General features: G+C 41.1%; 1 protein-coding gene and 1 pseudogene across 1 annotated transcript in view; one reads left to right on the top strand and one right to left on the bottom strand.

Moving 5' to 3' along the window:
• The window catches only part of SPTLC1 (serine palmitoyltransferase long chain base subunit 1), a 108,456-nt gene extending 87,555 nt beyond the window's left edge, over positions 1-20,901 (bottom strand). The window contains exons 1-3 of the mRNA XM_090273967.1: positions 20,794-20,901; positions 10,173-10,280; positions 7,686-7,780 (exon numbers count right to left, since the gene is read on the bottom strand). Of these exons, the coding sequence (XP_090130093.1) occupies positions 7,686-7,780; positions 10,173-10,280; positions 20,794-20,850 (260 nt within the window). The 5' untranslated portion in view covers positions 20,851-20,901. The remainder of the gene's footprint in view (positions 1-7,685; positions 7,781-10,172; positions 10,281-20,793) is intronic.
• On the top strand, positions 12,403-14,453 carry LOC150012708 (acylglycerol kinase, mitochondrial pseudogene; annotated as a pseudogene).
• Positions 20,902-22,514: the final 1,613 nt, after the last annotated feature.

Here is a 22,514-nt window from a genome sequence, read left to right as displayed (position 1 = left end):
CTACCAGTGACTCTGGGTAAACAAGACAGAATGAAAGAAAAAAAAAAACCCACTTCAACCTCTGATCCCTTCTGATAGCTCACAAAAAGGCCTACAAAATCTAAAACATCTAACCTTAACAGGAGCAGGACACAGATGGAGACAACATTAACAAAACATTAGAAATTGAAAAGCAAATGAACAAGCTGTATTTGGTAAGTCAAAGAGATCAGAGAAAAAGCTGAGTGTAGGCTGGCAGGGAAAAGCCCAGCAGCAAATCTGAAAATGCTCCCAGGTTGGGGGCAAAGCTCCCTGTGAGAGTTGGAATTAGGTGGGGTGGACTCAGGTGGATGGCCTGGAAACCTTCACAAGGAGTCATTTCCTCAGATCCCCTTCCGTCCCTGCCGAAAGGTGGGAGATTCACTCTGGAAAGGCTGAATATAAACAAGAAGTCCTAAGGGCCAGTGAGGGAACCTCTGCCACTCTGAAAACAGAAATCAAGTATAAATCTACATAACCAAAATGGGACACTGAGCTGCCTGTCCTCAACCCAGCTCTCAAAGGGCTGGAAACCAGGTTTATTAATGGCACCCCCAAGACCTCACCACCCCTACCCCAACACACCAAAGTATTCCTTTTAGGTGAAACTCAAAGGCAAGAAAAGAAAAACAGAAAATACTGAGTTTGGGGTCCCCTCAAATAAATGGACAGGTCCTCGACTAGAGATGCCCACTACCAGTCAGAAAGCCTAGCCCATTTACACCATGCTTCCTATTAGCATTTCAATGTCTCATTCTTAAAAATGAATTTTCAACAGAGAGCCAAGACAACAAGACAGGGAAAGCATAGTCTTTTCAACAAATGGTGCTGGACTGGGTATACACATGTAAAAGAATGGAGATGAATCCCTACCTTACAGTATTATAAAAAGTAAGTCAAAGTTAATCACAGACTTAAATTTAAGAGCAAAAACTACCAACTCTTAAAAGAAAACGAAGGAGTAAATCTTGGATGAGGCAAAGATTTTTAGATATAATACAAAAGCACAAGCAAAATAAGTAAAAATAGATAAATCTGACTTCATTAAAATTAAAAACATTTGGCCCTGGCCAGGATGCACAGCTGGTTAGAGCATCATCCCAATACGTGAAGGTGGTGGGTTCAAAACTTGGTCAGGGCACATACAGGAATCAACCAATGAATGCAAAATAAGTGGAACAACAAATTGATGTTTCTATCTCTCCCTTCCTTCTTTTCTCTCTAAAATCAATCAATATTTTCTTTTAATCTTAAAAAAGAAATTAAAAACATTTCTGTTTCAAAGTACATACGAGAAAAAAAGATACAAAAACACAATGGGAGAAAATATTTACAAGTCATATATTTGATAAGGGCCTAGTATCCAAAATATATAAAGAAATCTTACAAGTCAATGATAAAAAGACAAATAATCCAATTAAAAACTGGGCAAATGACTTAAGTATTGACTATTTACCAAAGATATATAAATGGCCAATAAGCACACAAAAAGATGCTCAGCATCACTAGCCATTTGGGAAGTGTAAATCTAGTCAAGGAACAAATATAAAGGACCCACAGAAGATGGAAAACAGGGTGCGGATTGACTGTGGGAGGGGGTTGGAGGATGGGCAGGGCAGGGGAGAGGAATGAGGGAAAAATTGGGACAATTATAATTGAACAAAAAAAAAACAAAAAACAAAAAACACCACAATGATATGACACTTCCTACCTACTAGGATGGCTATAATCAAAAAGACAGAGTGCTGGCTGGGATATGGAGAAATTAGAGCTCTCATACATTGCCAATAAGAGATAAAATGATTCGGCCAATTTGGAAAACAGTTTGGCGGTTCTCCAAAATGAGTAACTGAATATACCCAAGAGAAATGAAAGCATGAAAGCATATGTCTACACAAAAATGTGCACACAAATATTACAAATATTCATAGGAGTGATACATATATATATATATATATATATATACACACGTTTTTTTTTTTTTTTTCATATACGCCCAAGTGGAAACAACACAAATGTCCATCAACTGATGAATGTGTAAACAACATGTGATCTATCCAGAGTGGAATATTATTCATCCATTAAAATGAATGAAACACTGATGCATGCTTCAATACGAATGCACCTTGAAAATATAAGGCTAAGGGAAAGAAGGCAGACAAAAAAGGCCAAGTACTATATGCATGATTCCTTTTATGTGAAACATCCAGAATAGGCAAACCCACAAAGAAAGTAAACTAGTAGCTGCCAGGGGCTGGGGAGTGGGAGGAATGGAGAGTGACTGCTAATGGGTGTAGGATTTCTTTTTGGGGTGATGAAAATATTCTGGAATTGGATGGTTTGAAGGATTGCAAAACTCTGAATATACTAAAACCCATTTAACTGTGTGCCCTAAAAGGCTGAATATTATGGTATATTTCAGTAAGGCTATTATTTTAAGAAAAAAAACCCCATCTGAGTTAAGTAAATTCACATATCGTATCGGCAGCCGTCCGTCTCGAGAGACAATGGTGTAGCTTCTTAAGTGTCTATCTGCACCGCCGAGAATGGCTGTGCAGTCCAACTCGGGAGTGACACGGTATCTGTCTCCTCCCGTGTTGAATCGACATCTTGCGATGACGCTGGAGTGTCCTCTCCAGTGAAGCTGAAGCTACAGAGCCTGGGCAGGGTGATATGGAGGGTCTGCTGTTGCCCATGCAGCAGATCCCCCCTCTCTTCGCAGCTGAAGGGTCCAAGGGAAAGACGGAGTCAATACAGCTTGGCTTCAGGTGCGCCGCAGGAGTTGCCGGTGTCGACTACAACGTCGAACCGCCTTAGGGACTCCGGCTCCGGATTTTCTGTCGGGGTTTACTCCCTTAGCCTTTCCCCTGAAGAGGTATGCCGCAAGGCAGCGGAGGTTTTTTGGAGTCAGAGTTTTCCTTCTCTGATGCGCCCTGACTGGAAGATCGAACCAGCGACACTTAGCTCGCAGGCCGAAGCTCAATCCACTGAGCCAAACCAGCCAGTGGTTATAAATTCACATACTCTTTTGTTAACTTGAATTTATTTCATAAACTAAAGAGTAACTCTAAGTTTATCAGTATCCACAAAACATGATTTTTTCCTGTTTTTTTTTTGCAGATTATGTACAGTATACTGTTGATTACATCAAAAATATTCTCCATATTGAAAAAAAAAAGGATGTAAAGATCACCAGACACTGAAAATGTGTCTAAGAGAGCAATAAAAGCAGGAAAACAATCACTCTAGCATAAGAGTAAAATGAAAAATCATTTTAAGATGTATAAGCTTTCAAAAAATTTATCTTCCATAGCCTTCCTCAGGAGTCCACCTGTATTGAGACAGAAGACACTGCCAATGTAGGAAAGAGACAAAGGGATTCCTGAGTTAATGCAGAGGTTGAGGTCCCAGGGCCACTCTGGGCAGCAGCTCTATTTAGCAACCAGTCAGGACTGTAGTGGGAAGACAATGGTTCTGGGAAGAAAAATGAAAATGAACCCAAGAAATAACTCTGGAGGAAGACAATGGGATGAAGTAGACTAATACATAAAACCAAGCAAGCAAGTGAACAAACAAAAATGAAAACAAGAAATAAAATATAATAAAAATATTATGAATATGGATAAAAATGGATGCTAACCTTAATGAATGATATTAATGCAGTCATAAAAATGTAAGCAGTAAGTAATCAAAGGACACATGATACAAGAATAAAACTCTGTTGGGAGAAGGGAGGGTGGTTGCATGTGGTTGTGCAGCCAAGGCCCACATCAGGCTGCTGTGTTTGCCACAGGAAGAGGGGCTTTTCTAGTCCTGACTAAGGCACTAGAGGGGCTACCATGAGCCCAGGGATAGCAAGTGTGCATGTTTTCAGACAGCCCGTCTTTATCTCCTGCTAATACATATAATTAAAGTTGGGAAAGATGAAAAGGATATTGCTGCATACCGTGCCAAAGGCAAAAGTGAAGTGGGAAAGAAGGGTCCTGGCAGGCCAACAGGCTCAAAGAAGAACAATGAACCAGAAGATGAGGAGGAAGAAGAGGAAGAGGATGAGGACCAGGAAGAGGATGAAGAATAAAAAGCTATCCTGCAATGATGTGTGTGGAGTATGTGTGTGCGCTCAGGCAATTGTTTTGTTAAGAATGTGAATTCAAGTGCAGCTCAATATTAGCTTCGGTATAATAACTGTACAGATTTTTGTATAGCTGGTAAGAATCTTTGTAGAGAAAATATCTTTTTCAAAATGAAGGTTGTAGCTTTTTGAGGGGCTACTACATACAGTTAGATTTTAAAGGCTCTGGATGTTAAATATTTCTAAATATTTAATGGTTTCTTTAATTTCTTGACTTGTGTATGGTAGCACAGCAAACTCAGCAATTAGTATCAATAGTAAATTTGGGGTTTTTTAGAATGTTGCATTTGCTTTTTAAAAAAAATTGTAGTAAAATTATGTATATTTAAAAAAAAAAAGGTAAAGAAACAGAAAGCAATTCCCACTTCTAGACAGTGGGAATGGGGTGAGGATGGGTGGCATGGGGGGATTACAGTTTCTGTCATAAAAACTTATGTATATGCATAATCAATTTAAAAATCAATCAGTGTAATTTAACATGGTAACTGATTGGAAGAGAAAAGTCTTGATTATTTTGATACAGAAAAAATATTAACATTCTGATTTAAAAAACAGAAAGTTCCCTTTGCAAACCAGGAAGAGAATGGAAGGCCCATAACTTGATACAGGTTATCTCTTACCAGCCACCAGAAACACTGAGACCCTTGTTACCTCTCTTATTCAACACTGGATGGGAGGTGGCCTACCCAGTGCAATAACAGGAGAAAAAGACGCTTCTCATGACAGAAAGGGAAACTCTCTAGAACCTAGGGACAAATCCATTAGAGGATACACACTGTCAATTTCCTGGTTGTGATATTATACTATGGTTAGCAAAACATTTCCACTGGGGAAAATTGAAGAAGGATCTCGGTATTATTTCTTATAACTGCACGTGAATCCAAAACTATATCAAAATAAAAGTAGAAACAAAAAAGATAAGCCAAGTCTTTATAAAGAAAATTATGGGAAGCTGGGGTGCTTGGTGGTGGCAAATGTAGCTCAGCCCCCGAGTGGAAAACCACTGGGAGCATGGTGGCACACAGGACCCACTCCACACACCAGTTTTCCCGTCGGGGACCAGGCCTGCATTTATATAATAGTTAAAAGCTTGCTTTCTGCTAAAGGACTCCCTCATCCTGGGCTGAGAACAACAGATGTTCAGCGTGTAAACTTGAAGCAGTCTCTTAGAACCTATTCTGGGCCAATTTCTAAGAACAGTATGTGGCTAGACAAGTTATCCTTATCATCCATGCATGTGTAACATTCTTTTCTCTAATATGTAAAAGTAATAATCATATAAGGCAATGATTGGCACTATAATTCACAATTTTCTTGGATGTAATCCAACTAAGAAATCAAAAAAAGTCTGTTCAGGCAGGGGCAAACTTTGCTTTCTTCTCTAGAAAGTGGCCAGTTCTGACCCCTCTTCTCCACAGGATTCTTGCAGTTGCTGTGCATTTATTCCCTCATCCACAACGCCGTGGACTCTGCTGGTCAGAGGTCCACGACAGAAAATAACATAATTTTACTGTATGACATAAAAGACCTAAGTATACAAGTGACAACCCAAGTACACAGTAATGAGATTCAGTATCAGCAAGATTCCAATTCTCTCCAAATTTGTCTATAAATTCAATGCACTACTACTCACAAACACTCCCGAGTCGGACTGCACAGCCATTCTTGGCGGTGCAGATAGACTCTGAAGAAGCTACACCATCGTCTCTCGAGACGGACGGCTGCCGACGACGACGACTACTCACAAACCTAAACACATTTTTTTGGTCAAATTTGATTAACTGAACCTAAACTCAGTGAAGAATACAGTCAAGAGTAAGTCTAAACTAGCAGCCCCCAACCTTTTTGGCACCAGGGACCTATTTCATGGAAGACAATTTTTACAGATGGGGGTGGGGTGGGATGGAGCTCAGGAGGTAAGTAATGCGAGTGATGGGGAGTAGCTGTAAATACAGAAGCTTCGTTCACTGGCCCACTGCTCACCTCCTGCTGTGTGGCCCCATTTCTAAGGGATACCCGTCAGTGGCCCAGGGATTGGAGACCCCTGGTCTAGACTATCCTGAAGAACAGAAGAACCCACTCTTGTCAAGCTATGTTATTTACATGTGTGAGGTTCTGGCACAAGGAGAGACAAGTGCACCTACATAGAAACAAAGCCAGAAACAGACAATTTATAAGGGAACTTGGTATGCAAAAGAAGGGGAATTTCTAATCAGTAGGTAAGAAATGGACTATTCAACTAATAATGCTAGGACAACTGACCATCATATGAGGACAGGCAGATTAGACCTTCGGGGTAGGGAAGGATTTCTTCCACCAGAAAAATAGTTGGTACGTTTGATTTCAGAACATGTAGAATTTTTGTAGATCAAAAAACCCACGGAAGTGAAGAATATAAGCCTCTCTTAGATCAAAGCAGAAGGACACACTCAGGAGAATATCTTGCATCACGATTTTAAACAAAATACTAAATATTTTCATGATGACAGGCATATGGAGTGAAACTATAAACATAATCAAAGGAAAACACCTAACAACTTCAAGACAGTGGTGATCTTGTGTGGGAGGCAAGAATAAGAGATATGGGTTTCTTTAGCTATATTTACAATATTTTATTTCTTTAAGACCTATTTCAAGTAAAGATAACAGTGTTATTGCCTATTAATTCTAGACAGGTGATATGTATGTGTCTGATATTTTCTATATTTTAAAAATACTTCTTAGTTAAAAAAAAGACACACACCATGCCCTGCTCGGTGTGGCTCAATGGGTTGGGCATTGTCCTGCAAACGGAACGGTTGCCAGTTTGATTCGTCGTCAGGGCACATGCCTGGGATGCAGGCCAGGTCCCCTGTTGGGGTTGCACAGGAGGCAACCGATTGATGTTTCTCTCCCACGACAATGTTTCTCTCCCTCTCGTTCTCCCTCCCTTGCCTTCTCTCTAAATAAATGAATGAATGAATGAATGAATGAATGAATGAATTCCTTAAAAAAAAGCACCCACAAAAAGCAAAGATAACCAATAGGAAAACTAAAAATAAAAACAGATCAGAAACTGAAACAAGAAGAGAGGTAGGATAAGTGAGCTGAAGTTTCATAATTCATACTGTGATAGTCCTTAGGTGTTTTCTATCATTAATCAATCAAGTAGTACTGGTTCAGCACACTAATATGTAATTATGAAGGAAACCTGCAACAGATGTACAGTGTTAAAAAAAACCAGGTGGGAAAAAGCAGGAGTGTTGCTTTTCATTTTAAGTGCATCCGACCATCTGACATATTATTGTGTGTGTGTATGATCTTGAAAAAGAGATTTTTTTCCAGAAAAACGTACAAACTGTAATGCCTAAATTGGAGGCTACAAAAAATGCCCGTATCATTCCTAAAAGAAAGTTTTATATTGAGGACAAATCAGATAGTTTCTGATCTGCAGAAGTATCTAAATCTTTTATTTCAGTTGAAAAAGGAACACCATTAAATCACAGTATATTCACAGGAAACTGAACACAAGCCCTTGAGTAGCAAACTGATTTACCCTGAAACAATGTTGTAGTTGAGAGCAGGATGGTCTTTTGAGATAGGAGGGACAAGTGGTTCTGGTTGCCACTCTTCAATCAATTCTTCCTTTTCCTACAGGAGAAAAGGTGTTAAAACACAGCACAGTGCCAGTCCCTGGATAGTGACTCCAGCAGCATCGAATCTGTTTGTTGTAGTGGAACTGTCATAATGAACACCCTGTTAGAAACAGGTTTAGTTGTGGTTAGAAATGAAACAGCACCACTTCTGAGTTTTGGGCACTTATCCTCCTTACCTCTTACCACAGGCTAAAGGCTCTTTTTCCATGTAGTTCTGTGGGTGACTGGAAAAATTAAGAAAATTTCATTTCCATGGTTAGAATTTTTCACTGTGGAAAGTATGCCACAAAACTCATAAATTGTAAAACAAAAAGAAAGTGTACAATGCAAAGGTGAGAGGCATGATTTCTGCTAAGTCAGCTCAGCCGCTATCCCAAGGCAACACAGGAAGCCACACCCAAGTGCTTATAAAAGTGACCACGATGGGAAGGGATCAACCAGATCTACAAACACTGTTTCTACATGCCGTCTGCAGGGATTCAGGTGTAGCTGAAATACAGAAACTCTCTTATAATTACTGCAATGGGATTTTGTTTGGAAATTGTCATAAAAAGTGACTCTATTCCTTCTATTCTTTACTTCATACATTTTAATGACTATTTTGAGTTTCTTATCCTGTCTCATATCAGAAAAACAGGTAACTTTGAAAACTCAAGTCTGGATGTACAGGATGAGATGAGGCACCTAAATTAACATGATGGCCACAGCAATTCTTGCCTTGCAGGTAGACCCTCTTAACAGTTCTAGTCTTATACTTTTGATAACTGCTTCTGTGTGTTCTTCTAATGAGCAACTCCAGAGCAACACCAAAAGCACATTCACCTGATTTTCAGGCACTCAAAAATGCTGGCTGAATAAATCAACCACTAAATTTCTCACATGTTTCTGCCAATGACCTCATGGGAGAGAACAGCAGACTGAACAAGCCTGGAGTACATGCCATGCACACTGTGCACTTGCTACTGTGCAGATACATATTAGAATCCACTCAAGATGCCTTGCTGTTCAACAGCCTCTGTGGATCTCTGAAACTGAGAAGGGAACTTCTCACTCACAACACTCAGATTCCTTTTTCTTCCACTGCTGTTAAGAGTGAGCTGTCAGTGCTTACTAAATCTTGTTCTAGCTAAGTTTGCTTTCAGAGGACTATTCTAAAACTGACTTCACGTATCACTTCTTGAAAATGTAAATATGTGTGGATCGATATGCTTAAACTAAAACTAAAAATATTTGGACTAATTTGTGTCATAGCACAAGAAATTCCTGAACACTAAAGGAAAACGTATAGGCAGGATTTCTGGCCTGGAGGGCCCAGTCTTACCGCAATGCTATAGAAAGAGTATTTGTTTCATGGTAAGCTAATCCCACAAAGTATTCATTAAATGGGCAGGGGGAAAGGGAGAGATCTGTGGTCAAGTTTAGGGAGTTCTTCCAAACAGAGGTCAAATATGCACTGGCATACTAAAGGTTACAAGAAATCATGCAATGAGACATCTCTTTATTCTGCTTTACCCAGGTTGCCAAAACTTTCTGCCTGCAGAACCACATGCTGCATGTTCCCTAGGGGACAGTGTCTGATGGTTTCGTGATTAAGATTAATGACCAGGACAGCAGGAGCTGATCAGAGAAACCACGGAAGCAATCACACATTGCTGCAGTAATTCCACTCCACATACGTTTCCTCCTGTGAGTGCACAAGGAAGTAAAGAAAAGCCAGTGCTTCATCTTTGTGCTGCACTCAGTGCTGCCCTGTGACCAAAGTTTTAGAGATTTTTGTGGGACAACATCTCTCACAATCCCTGCCTTCCTAAGTACCTGGCACAACAACCTGAGTGACAGAAATTATGCTGCAGTCAAAACTGTTCCTCCTCCCTCACACTGAGGCACAGTCACTAAGTGCTCCTACATCATCCCTCATACTAATGGACTGCAGTGGGCAGCGCCATTGACCCTCTAGGCACTTCTACTTCCTAAGGGTCACCTGGCTTGGGGTGGGGAGGTGGGGACTGTGGGATGAGAAGGATTCTTACCACAGGGAAAACTTTCACTCAGACTTCAGAAAGAGCAGAGCTCTTCCCAAGCAACTGATGTAATCTTGCATATGGACATTGGAAATCCAGTAGCTGCCCATGCTTTCCTTTCACCTCCTACTCGTAAGACTGCTGTTTGACCCTAGCAAGGCAGAGAGGATGGTAATGTGGTACTCACTGGATAGGTACTTGATCCTTGCCATTCCCATATTTGGCCTGCCCGGTATTTCACTCCTCTTGGTTTATTTAAATTACAGAAAATATTGTATCATGAAGTTGGCCACCACAACCCTATCTGGAAAGCTATAGCAACTATCCTCATACATCAAACAATAAAACAGAGATTTAATTTCTTACCTTGACTGTAAGATCAGAGTGTTCTTGCAATTTGTAAGTTTTAGAAAAAAGAAGTCTGATTATCCAGAGTATTAGAATTCCTTCCAAGATAAGATGGTAAGCAGGAGCCTAAGAGTCAAATACAAAACAAGAAGTGAAATAAACACTTCTAAAACCTGCATATGAAATTTAATGCACTGCAAATACTCCTCCCATCACCTTTAACTATCACTTCTCAAAATATACTTTCAAAATTCCATCCATTTCCACTTATTCCTTTTTCCCATTTCCAACAGTAGGCAATTTCTTCTACACATAAAATCTCTAATATTGCAGCTTTAAAACATCTTTAGAAAAAAAATCTTTAAAATGAAATCTGATACAAAATCCTAACATGTCAAACAACATCAACTATAAGATCCTATTCTTAAGTTAAATTTTTACCACTGGGTGATGACTGTAACAAAGATTTCACAGCTTTACAATCCTGTAACCTCATCTACCATGGATGAGTTAATAAAGAAATCTGGAAACCAGTTTCCACAATTCTTAAGAGTTTTGGATGTTTTACTACATATTCTGTATTCTTCTGATAAGCCTCTTTAAATCCTCCTTGTAACATAGGGGAGAAATGAAGATTTTACAAATACTTAAAGGGATCGCAGGCCATTTTCTACTGAAGATACCCCCAAGTATGTAGTGCTTTCCATGTCAACAGCCGTAAAGGTATCTTAATGATATTACCCATGTCACATCTTCTTTTCGGCTGTACATTTCCAGGATAAAGACCAAGGTGAGGGAGATCCAAGATGGCAGAGGAGTAAGTGGAAGCTACACTAACCTCTTCCCAGGACCAGTCTGAATTTACAACTTAATTTTGGAGACATCAACTGGAATAACCAACTGAACACTAGCTGGAGAGAAGTCTTACAATCACGGAGAGACAGAAAAGGCCACTACATCACAACGTGACTGGTAGGGAGTGCGGAGACATGAAAGGGCTGGCTGGGCTCACACGGGTGGCAGCTTAAGGGACTGAGAAACAGCTCAGTAGCCAGGGGTTCCCCCTGAGAAGGGCAGGGTCTAAACCCCCAGCTGCGCTTCCCAGCCTACAGCAACAGACTGGAAAGTAAAATAGTATCCAGCTGTGAAAAGCAAAAAGCCACAGGGTTTCTTGCTAGATGGAGAGAAACAGCTGTAAAAAAGAGCTCTTAAGCGGATCATGTGCGAAAATATTTTGGACCCCACTTACCCTGGGCTCAAGCAGAGGGAAGACAGAGAGGACTAGAGACGCTTGGGGAGAGTTTGGGGCGGTGGCTTTGAGGGGAGAACTGGGGGAGCAGCTGACTGGGTCCCAGTGCTGACTCATTCCCAATACTGCAGGCAGACCATTGCCCACCGAGTGGTGTCAGCCTGAGGGGAAGCAAAAGCCCTGCCAACAGGAATTAAGCTGCCACACACTCAGTCCTGAAGCCTGACAGCTCATCACAGATTGAATAAATTAACAACTAAAGGAAACAGACTGAATAGATTAACAACTAAAGGAGACAGACCAAGGCAGTAGATCCCTGGAAGTCTCCAACAGGCTGCCTAGGGCCAGACTGGTACAAGATCTGACGCCACCAGGGGCAGATCCAGGAAGTGCAGATCATCTAAGAGCAGCAACAAACAATAAGAGTCACAAAAATGAGGAGACAGAGAAACAACCCCCCACCGAAAGGAAAGGAAGAATCCCCAGAAAGAGTGCTAAATGAAATAGAGGGAAGCAAACTATCAGATATGGAATTCAAAAAATGGATTATGGGGAAGATCAATGAGCTCAGCGAGCTCAAGGGAAACTACAAAGACCTCCAGGGAAATTACAAGGAACTCCAGGGAAACTATAAGGAACTTTCTGAGAATTACACAAGCATGAAGAAGGACATAGAAGCTATCAATAAGAGCCAGGAGGAAACGAAGAATACAATTTCTGAATTGAAGAACACAGTAGACGGAATTAAAAGCCGGTTAGAGGAATCAGAAGATTGGATCAGCGAGCTGGAGGACAACGTAGAAAAAAACTCCCAGACAGTGCAACACACACACACACACACACACACACACACACACACACACAAGAACAGGAATTAATAGGTTCTAAGACAGCTGCAGGACAACATGAAACGTAATAATATCCGTATCATAGGAATTCCAGAAGGAGAAGAAGAGCAAGGGATAGAAAACCTCTTTGAAAAACTAATGACAGGGGCGGGGCGGCGAGCGGGCGGCCGTGAAGATGACTGTGCTCTTCAAAACACTTCGGAATCATTGGAAGAAAACCACAGCTGGAATCTGCCTGCTGACGTGGGGGGGGCCACTGGCTGTACGGAAAACACTGTGATAACCTGCTAAGGAGAGCAGCCTGTCAAGAAGCTCAGGTGTTCGGCAATCAACTCATCCCTCCCAATGCGCAGGTGAAGAAGGCGACCGTCTTCCTCAACCCCGCGGCTTGCAAAGGCAAAGCAAGGACTCTATTTGAAAAAAATGCTGCCCCGATTTTACACTTATCTGGCATGGATGTGACTGTCGTTAAGACAGATTATGAGGGTCAAGCCAAGAAGCTGCTGGAGCTCATGGAAAACACGGACGTGATCACTGTGGCCGGAGGAGACGGGACGCTGCAGGAGGTTATTACTGGAGTTCTTCGAAGAGCAGATGAGGCCACCTTCAGTAAGATTCCCATCGGCTTCATCCCACTGGGACAGACCAGTAGTTTGAGTCAGACCCTCTTTGCCGAAAGTGGAAACAAAGTCCAACATATTACCGATGCTACCCTTGCCATTGTCAAAGGAGAGACTGTTCCACTCGATGTTCTGCAGATCAAGGGTGAAAAGGAGCAGCCTGTGTTTGCAATGACTGGCCTTCGGTGGGGCTCCTTCCGAGACGCTGGCGTCAAAGTTAGCAAGTACTGGTATCTTGGGCCTCTGAAAACCAAAGCAGCTCACTTTTTCAGCACTCTGCAGGAGTGGCCTCAGACGCATCAAGCCTCCCTCTCGTACACGGGACCTAAAGCGCGACCTCCCAGTGCTGCAGACGAGACCCCTCCGCGGCCCTCCCTGTACCGGCGGATACTGCGAAGGCTCGCGTCCTACTGGGCGCAGCCGCCGGACGCCCGTGGCCAGGAGGGGAGCCCCGAGGTCTGGCGGGACGTGCAGCTCTCCACCATTGAACTGTCCATCACGACTCGGAACGGCCAGCCTGACCTGACTAGCACAGAAGACTTTATGAACATCTGCATTGAACCCGACAATGTCAGCAAAGGAGACTTCATAACTATAGGGAGCAGAAAGGTGCGAGACCCCAGGCTGCGCGCTGAGGGCACGGAGTGTCTCCAGGCTAGCCAGTGCGCCCTACTTCTGCCCGAGGGCACGGCGGGCTCCTTCAGCATCGACAGCGAGGAGTACGAGGCGATGCCGGTGCAGGTGAAGCTGCTGCCCCGCAAACTGCAGTTCTTCTGTGACCCGAGGAGGAGGGAGCAGCTGCTGCCGAGCTCAGCCCCGTGAGCGCCCGGAGGCCGCCGGAGGGACCGAAGGTGACAGCGCCTCCCTGCCCGGCAGCGTGCCTGCCTTCTCCATTAGCAAATGCTTTGCCTTGTGCGACAGCTGCTCCCTCCTCTGGCCAGTTCAAGGTCGTTCGCACACACGAGTAACCTCGCTCCTCCATTCCTGTCCGTCCCGTGGCCCCCGGAGGCCCTGCCACCGTGCGCTGGCCCCGGCTCTCCCGTGGGCGCTGCTGCTCGGTGAGCTGTGACTTACTTGTTTCAGTTTGAGCCTCGATCCAAACATGTGGGTGAGGTGTTTCCCTCTTCAGCCATGGCTGAAATACTGTAAAATACTAGTTTGTTTTTTATAGTGTTTCTTAAATGTTGGTTTGCATGCTGAACCGTCTGGGGTGCATGCTGGTAACTGACCTGGGGTCCCACCCACACCTAAGTAACTCAGTCCGGGTGGAGCCCAGGAATCTTCATTTTCTCTAAAAAGCAGCCGCCCTGCCCCGGGGATTCTCCTCTAGGCAGCCCCCAGCGCCACCGGGACCACGGGCTGTGAGACAGTGGATTCCCTAGAAGTATTCTGACAAACCTTGTATCGCGTCGCAGTTTTAAGTTGACATCTAAAATTTTCATGGGAAGTTAGAGTTGCCAAAGTATGTATGTTCCGCTGTCCTGTAAATATCGGTATTTTAAAATACAAATGTTACTTCACTCTTTTAAACATATTCAGTGTAATTTAAATACACAGTTTGACACTCATCACCCATTTACAAAAAAATAAAAGTTCTTTAGAAGCAGAAAAAAAACAAAAACAAAAAAAAAAACTAATGACAGAAAACTTCCCTAACACGAGAGTCACGCAGGTCCAGGAAGCACACAGGGTCTCAATGAAGATGAACCACAACAGGCCCACTTCAAGACACATCATAATTAAAATGGCAACAATCAAAGACAAAGAGAGATTCCTAAAAGAAGCAAGAGAGAAACAACTAATAACATACAAGGGAGCTCCAATAAGGCTATCATCAGATTTCTGAGCAGAAACATTACAAGCCAGAAGGGAATGGCAAAAAATATTGCAAGCAATGAAAAACAAAGGCCTACAACCAATAATACTCTAACCAGCAAGGCTCTCACTCAAAATGGAAGGTGAAATAAGGAGTTTCCAAGATAAAAAAAGGCTAAAAGAATACATCTCCATCAAACCAGCACTGCAAGACATGCTAAAGGGAATGCCGTAAGAAAAAGAAGAATAAGAAACAGGGAGAGGAACACAGGCACAAAGGGAAATGAATTATAAATACCTGTCAATAACCTTAAATGTAAATAGATTAAATGCACCAATCAAAAGACATAGGGTAGCGGAATGGATATAAAACATGACCCACATATACGCTGCCTAAAAGAGTCACAACTCAAAACAAAAGATTTAAACAGACTGAAAGTGAAGGAATAGAAAAAGTATTCCAAGAAAATGGACATGGAAAAAAAGATGGAATAGCAATACTTATATCAGACAAAACAAATTTCACAACAAAGGCCATAAAAAGAGACAAAGAAGGACATTTCATACTTAAGGGAACAATCCATCAAGAAGATATAACCCTTGTGAACATAAGTAAACCCAACACAGGAGCACCCAAATATATAAGGAAAATCTTGGAAGACTAAAAGAAAAATGTTGACAGCAACACACTCAAAGTAGGGGACTTTAACACCCCATTGTCAACAATGGACAAATCTTCGAAGCAAAGAAACACCAAGGATATTGAGGCATTGAACAACACTCTAGACAAAATGGACTTAGTTGATATATATACAACTTTTCACCCCAAAGAAGCAAAATATACATTCTTTTCAAGTGCACATGGAACATTTTCAAAGATAGACCACATGGTAGGACACAAAACAAGCCTCAACAAGTTCAAGAAAATTGAAATTATATCAAGCATCTTCTCAGATCACAAGGGCTTAAAATTGGAAATCAACCTCAAGGAAAAAATTCAAAAACATTCAAACTCATGGAGAATAAATAACATGCTATTAAATAATGAATGGGTTAACAATGACATCAAGGAAGAAATAAAAATGTTTCTGGAAACTAATGATAATGAACACACAAGAACCCAAAACCTATGGGATACAGCGAAAGCAGTCCTAAGAGGAAAGTTAATAGCATTACAGGCCTACCTAAAAAGGATAGAAGAATCTCAAATAAAAAATATAACCCTGCATTTACAAGAACTAGAACGACAACAACAAACAAACCCCAGAGTGAGTAGAAAGAAGGAAATTATCAAGGTCAGAGGACCATTAAATGGTACATAGACTAAAAGTACAGTTCAAAAAATCAGCAAAACTAGGAGCTGGTTCTTTGAAAAGATAAACAAAATTGACAAGCCTTTAGCCAGGCTAATCAAGAAAAGGAGAGAGAGGACCCAAATAAACAAAATCAGAAACGGAGAGGAGAAATAACATTGATATCACAGAAATACAAAGAATTGTAATAAATTACTACAAACAACAGTATGGCAAGAAACTTGACAACCTAGATGTAATGGACAAATTTCTAGAAACATATTATCTTCCAAAACTGAACCAAGAAGAAGCAGAAAGCCTGAACATACTGATAACAAAAGAGTGAAATGAAGCAGTAATAAAAAAAACTCCCTGCACAAAAAGCCCTGGACTGGGTGGCTTCACAGGCAAATTTTACAAAACATTTAGGGAAGAACTAACACCTACCCTTCTCAAACTATTCCAAAAAATCCAATAGGAAAGACTCCCAAACTCTTTTTATGAATCCAGTATTAGCCTAATTCCAAAACCAGGTCAAGATACAACAAAGAAACAAAACTACCAGCCAATATCGCTGATGTACATAGATGCTAAAATCCTCAACAATATATTGGCAAACAGGATCTAGCAACACATCAGAATGATCATAAACCACGATCAACTGGGATTCCTCCCAGGGATGAAAGGATGGTTTAATATTCACAAATCGATAAATGTAATACACCACATAAACAAAATGAAAGACAAAAACCACATGATCATATCAATAGATGCAGAAAAAGCATTTGATAAAGTACAACACCCATTTATGATGAAAAACTCTCAGAAAAAAATGCTAATAGAGGGAACATACCTCAACATAATAAAGGCCATATATGAGAAACCTGAAGCCAACATCATACTCAATGGACAAAAACTGAAACCATTCTCCCTGAGGTCAGAAACAAGACAATGATGTCCACTCTCTCCACTCCTATTCAACATAGTCTTGGAAGGTCGAGCCATAGCAATCAGACAAGAAAAAGAAATAAAAGGCACCCAAACTGGAAAAGAGAAAGTAAAACTGTCATGATTTGCAGATGACATAATACTGTACACAGAAAACCCTATAGACTCCACTAAAAAACTACTCCACATAATAAGTGAATTTGGCCAAATAGCAGGATACAAAGTCAATATTCAGAAATCTAATACATTTCTGTACACCAACAACAAAATAAGAGATAGAAACTAGAAAAAAAAAAAACCATTTACTATAGCAACAAGAAAAATAAAGTACCTAGGAATAAACTTAACCAAAGTGATAAAAGACCTGTGCTCTAAAAACTACATAACACTAAAGAAAGAAATTAAGGAAGATACAAATAAATGGAAGCATATACCATGTTCGTGGATGGGAAGAATTAACATCATTAGAATATCCATACTACCCAAAGCAATTTATACATTCAAAGCAATCCCTAATAAAATCCCAGTGACATAGATCTAGAACAAATACTTCAAAAATTTATATGAGCCAAAGAAAGACCCTGAATTTCCATAGCAATCTTGAGACAGAAGAACACAGTAGGAGGAATCACAATATCTGACATCAAACTATATTACAAGGCCACTGTAATCAGAACAGTCTGGTACTGGCATAAGAACAGACATATAGATCAATGGAACAAAACAGAGAGCCCAGAAATAAACTCAGGTCGATAATCGACAAAGGATTAAGAAACATTAAATGGAGTGAGAAGAGCCTCTTTAACAAATGGTGCTGGGCGAACTGGACAGGAATGTGCACAAAAATGAAACTAGACTACCAACTTACACCACACACAAGAATAAACTCAAGATGGATCAAAGACTTAAATGTAAGCCGTGACACCATAAAAGTCCTAGAGGAAAACATAGGCAGGAAAATTTCAGATATCTCACGTAGCAATATTTTCACCTATACATCGCCTAAGACAAGGGAAATAAAGGAAAGAATGAACAAATGGGACTACATCAAACTAAAGAGTTTCTGCTCAGCAAAAAAAAAAAAACATCAGCAAGATGAAAAGGAAGCCAACGATATGGGAAACATACTTGCCAATGATATGTCAGACAAGGGATTGATCTCCAATATAAAGAACTTACACGTTTCAACACCAGGAAGACTGACGACTCTATTAAAAAATGGGCAAAGGACCTTTACAAACACTTCTTCAAGGAGGACATACAGAGGGTCCATAGGCATATGAAAGAATGCTCAACATCACTAGCCATCAGAGATGCAAATAAAAACCACAGTGAGATACCAGTTTACACCAGTCAGAATGGCCATCATCAACAAATCAACAAATGCTGGCGAGGATGTGGAGAAACGGGAACCCTACTGCACTTGTTGGTGGGAATGCAGATTGGTGGAGCCTCTATAGAAATCAGTATGAAATTTCCTCAAAAAACTAAAAATGTAACTGCCTTTTGAACCAGCAATTCCATTGCTAGGATTATACCTGAAGAATCCTAAAACCCCAATTCAAAATAACTTATGCACCCCTATGTTCATAGCAGCTTTATTTACAATAGCCAAGTGCTGGAAACAGCCTAAATCCCCATCTGTAGATGAGGGGATCAAAAAACTGTGCTGCTTTTACACAATGCAATACTATGCAGCAGATAGGAAAAAGGAACGACTGCCATTTGCGATAACATGGATGGAAGTAGAGAATTATGCTCAGCAAAATAGGCCAGACAATGAAAGTACGGAAGGGAACTAGTATAAATAACCCATGGACCTGTACAATGAGGTGGGGATTGACTGTGGGAGAAGAGGTGGGTTGGGGGTAGGGGGAGCTATGAGGGGAAAAAGTGGGACAACTGTAATAGAAAAACAATAACTAAATCAAAAGTTAAAATTAAAAAAAAAAGGCCAAGGTGACTCCTAATTTTTGTCAAACTAGAAACACAAAGTGCATGTGGAAGATTCCATGTATCAACTAAATCCCAGTCAGTTACAGGATGCTCTACTCCCAACATTTTATCATTGGAAAAGCTAAAAAGGTATTTAGAAATGTAAACATATTATTTTCAAACCTTAGAAAGAAACTGACGATGATTCACCACATTAAAAAAAAAATCTGAATGTTGAGACAGGAAAAGTGCTGAAAAATTTGTATGTAAACTTCTTGTCAATGTACAAATAACTTTTAAACTATATATATATATATATATATATATATATATATATATATATATATATAGTATATACACACATTTTGTATTTCTTTTTTGGGTCCTCTACACAAGACTCCTAAAATTCTACACACCAAGTGCACAGAAATTAGGAGCAAGAACAGAAATCTCTCTTTAAGATGATTTTTTAAATTTGCTGATCCTCTTTGAATATAATTCATTTAAGAAAAAGGACTCTAAACATTTATTTGGTTTTGTCAATAATTGGATTATAGTAGGCAAATATCAGCACTCAATATCCCCACTACACAAAGCAAGGATCCTAAGAAAAACTGAGATACTGTCTAGTGAATTGCTAAAAATCACAAATGCACCTTCCTTTCCTGGAAATGTTACATCCAGAAGGACTTCTCCCAAGGGTCATTCTTGGTCATTTATGCAGTTTTCAAAAAGAGAGCAATAATAGAAAAAAGAAAACTATTTATTTTAAAAAAATTAAATGGCTTTTTTTTTTTTTTTACTATAATTAACCTAATGTTGGATATAATTTAGGCCACATCTGCTCTGTCAACCGTTTTTCAGCAAGCCCTTCCTGATAAATATTGCAACTGCAGACACCATCCTCAGCCATGCCAGTAAGCAGTAATATTAAGTTTAAAAAATTTTCTCAGAAGAACTGAGATTCACTCTAAATGAATGTGAGCTCTGTAAGCACAGGGATTTTTGCCTGTTTGTTTCCGGCACTGATCCCAGCGTCTTGATCTTTGCTGTCCATACAGTACCACAGTAACTGTCACGAAGTGATTAAATCTACTTGTAAACTAAATTAAAAATGTAGCCCCTTAGTCGCACATTTCAAGTGCCTAAGAGCCACATGTGGTTAGTGGCTACTGTACTGAATAGCTCAAACAGAGAACAAGCAAATTTCTATTGGACTGAGGTAAAGCTCAGTTAAATACATCTCAAATGAACAGAACATTCCCTAGGACTGATATTTTGATTTCGTATTATCTAACATACTTGAAATCGCTAGATTTTCAAAACACTCTTGACCACTCTTCCTTTAAAGATCCATCAAAAGTTATCTATTTACAAGGTATAAATAGGACATGTGCAAAAGAATTACAAACGACGTGTATTTCATATCCCTAAATCCTAAACAATTCAGCTTCTTTTCTAACCTGACATCCCGACAGAAACAGACAAACTCCAGTTCATCACGATTCTTTCCCCCGTTGCCTGCCCCACAGTCCCCAGACCTGCCTTCCCGGCCACCTCCCGGACGGAGCGCATTCCCTGTACACAGTTTCACCACCCGTTCTACCATCAGTGCCAACTCCGGTTTCTGAAGACCAACCTCTCTGCTGTGCCCCCGCCCACGTGTTCCTCTCCAGCGCCAAGACAGGACCCACAGCCGGCTCCGCGGCCACCGGAGCTCAAAGCCAGACCCTCCGTTCCCGCTCCCGCCAGACCCTCTCCACTCTGCACCTCTGGGACGGCGTGCGAGCGCGAGCCCTTCCAGCCTCGGACGTCGAGGACCCGGGCGTGACCGAGCGAATGCCACCCAGGCCCCTGACAACAAATCCCTACGAGTCGTCCCGCTTCCCCCAGACCGGGTGTGGTCGCGGCCTCCCGGGCCACCGCGCTGACCTCATAGAGCGCCTGCACCATCTCCACCAGCACCCACTGCTCCGCGGTGGTCGCCATGATTAGCCACTCGGGCTTCCTTCCGGAAAGCGAACTTCAGTACGAGGCGCGGCCCAGTGACGTGTAGCGCCTGGGGGCGGGGCAACGGAGCGCTGGCTTCCCCCACCGGCGCTTGCGCACTAGTGGCCCCGGGTGCGTGAGAAGGGGTTCCAGCAGACGGCTTTGTGCATGTATGTACGTAAGTTCCTGCGGGGAGCGCTGGAAACAAGTCGCTGGATCTTGGGACACGTTTTGATACGCGATCAAAATGTGCCCGTCACCATGCTAGGCGGCCCTTGCCCCCTGCCTGCATTTGGGCGCAGGAAGAAGTTATTAATGTAATTGAAAACCATACTCTTTACTTTTAAACTGCACAAGTAAATCCAGAATGTATTCTCATTAAAAATACAGAACTATGAAAAAAGTAGCCCACTCTTACACAGTACTGTGTCATGAATGAACTAAGTAGGGCTCTGCATGTAACGTGTTGCGGGTAGATGTGGAACCTCATGTTTTCATAAGTCAGACGAAAGAACGCCCTACCTAATGAAGTTTTTCGTATGAGTTAATTTGAGCCAAAATTTTGAGGCCATGCCTGAACAATTTACCAGATTGAGAAAATGTTCTGGCGTATGGCAGTTCTGAGCTCATTTTATACATTGGAATCAAAGGAGATAAAGAGGGTTGCATGAAATCCACTGGTGGTAGCCGAGAGAAAGCTGGGATGGAGCTGTTAATCTCTAGGATTTGATTAAAAGTAAACCGGAGAGATAAATATTTCTTTTTCCATTGGTATGTGCGGTGTAGTTAACATTTAACATTAACAATAAATAAGGATGGTGTCCAGGCAACAAGGTAATAATGAGGAGTCTCTTGTGCTCTGGTGTCAGTGGTTGTGCCTTCCAGGAGTCGGGAAAAGAAAATGACTCCCAACATTTCAAAGGTACGTTGTCCTCGATGCACAAAAACAATAGGGCTTACTTAAGGTAAAAAGTGATCTTTATCATGAAAGCTACAGACCTGGAACTTGACTAACCACCATGACCCACTTAGTTGGAATTGTTTTTATGTTCGTACCATCCTGTATGGTTACTTTGTGTCACTGAGTTTGTAGGGCCTGCCATGTGTCCCCCGACATCTCCCAACTTCTCAGGTTTAGTGTACAGCCCCTTTTTGTTTACAGTAGATAAATATGCAGACTTGGTGTGCATATACACTTACATTCAATTTCTTAAATGCAACTGGGATCATAGGGACAACTGTTCTACAAGTTACTTTTTTCTATTATTTTCTTCTTGTAGTTTTGCCAATAAATCTTGTGTTTTTCTTAATGGCTGAAGAAGAATATTTCCTGGAATAATTGATTATATATATTTTTTGTTCCATTTCATTTAAACATTTTCCTACTGGTGAACACTTAGTTTCATTTCCACGTTTCCCCTATTACAAATAATGCTGCAGTAAGCATCTACATCTGTATATCTTTCTGTGCATGTGGGGGCATTTCTGCTGAGCTTCCTCAAAGTAGAATTTTAGTCAAAGAATATGCATATTATTAATGTGGATAAATACAGAAAGGCTCAACCAATTTAAAATGTGGGGAAGTATAGCTACACTCTAGCCCATGAAAATAATCAATCTTTTTAGTTTTTTGCCAATGTAATGGAGATAAAATGATACTGCAC

Source organism: Furipterus horrens, unplaced genomic scaffold, assembly GCF_987537825.1.
Source record: "Furipterus horrens unplaced genomic scaffold, mFurHor1.1.pri manual_scaffold_4, whole genome shotgun sequence".
NCBI lineage: Eukaryota > Metazoa > Chordata > Mammalia > Chiroptera > Furipteridae > Furipterus > Furipterus horrens.
The sequence above is the reverse complement of the archived record's forward strand: the minus strand, read 5'-3'. Positions and strand labels throughout refer to the sequence as shown.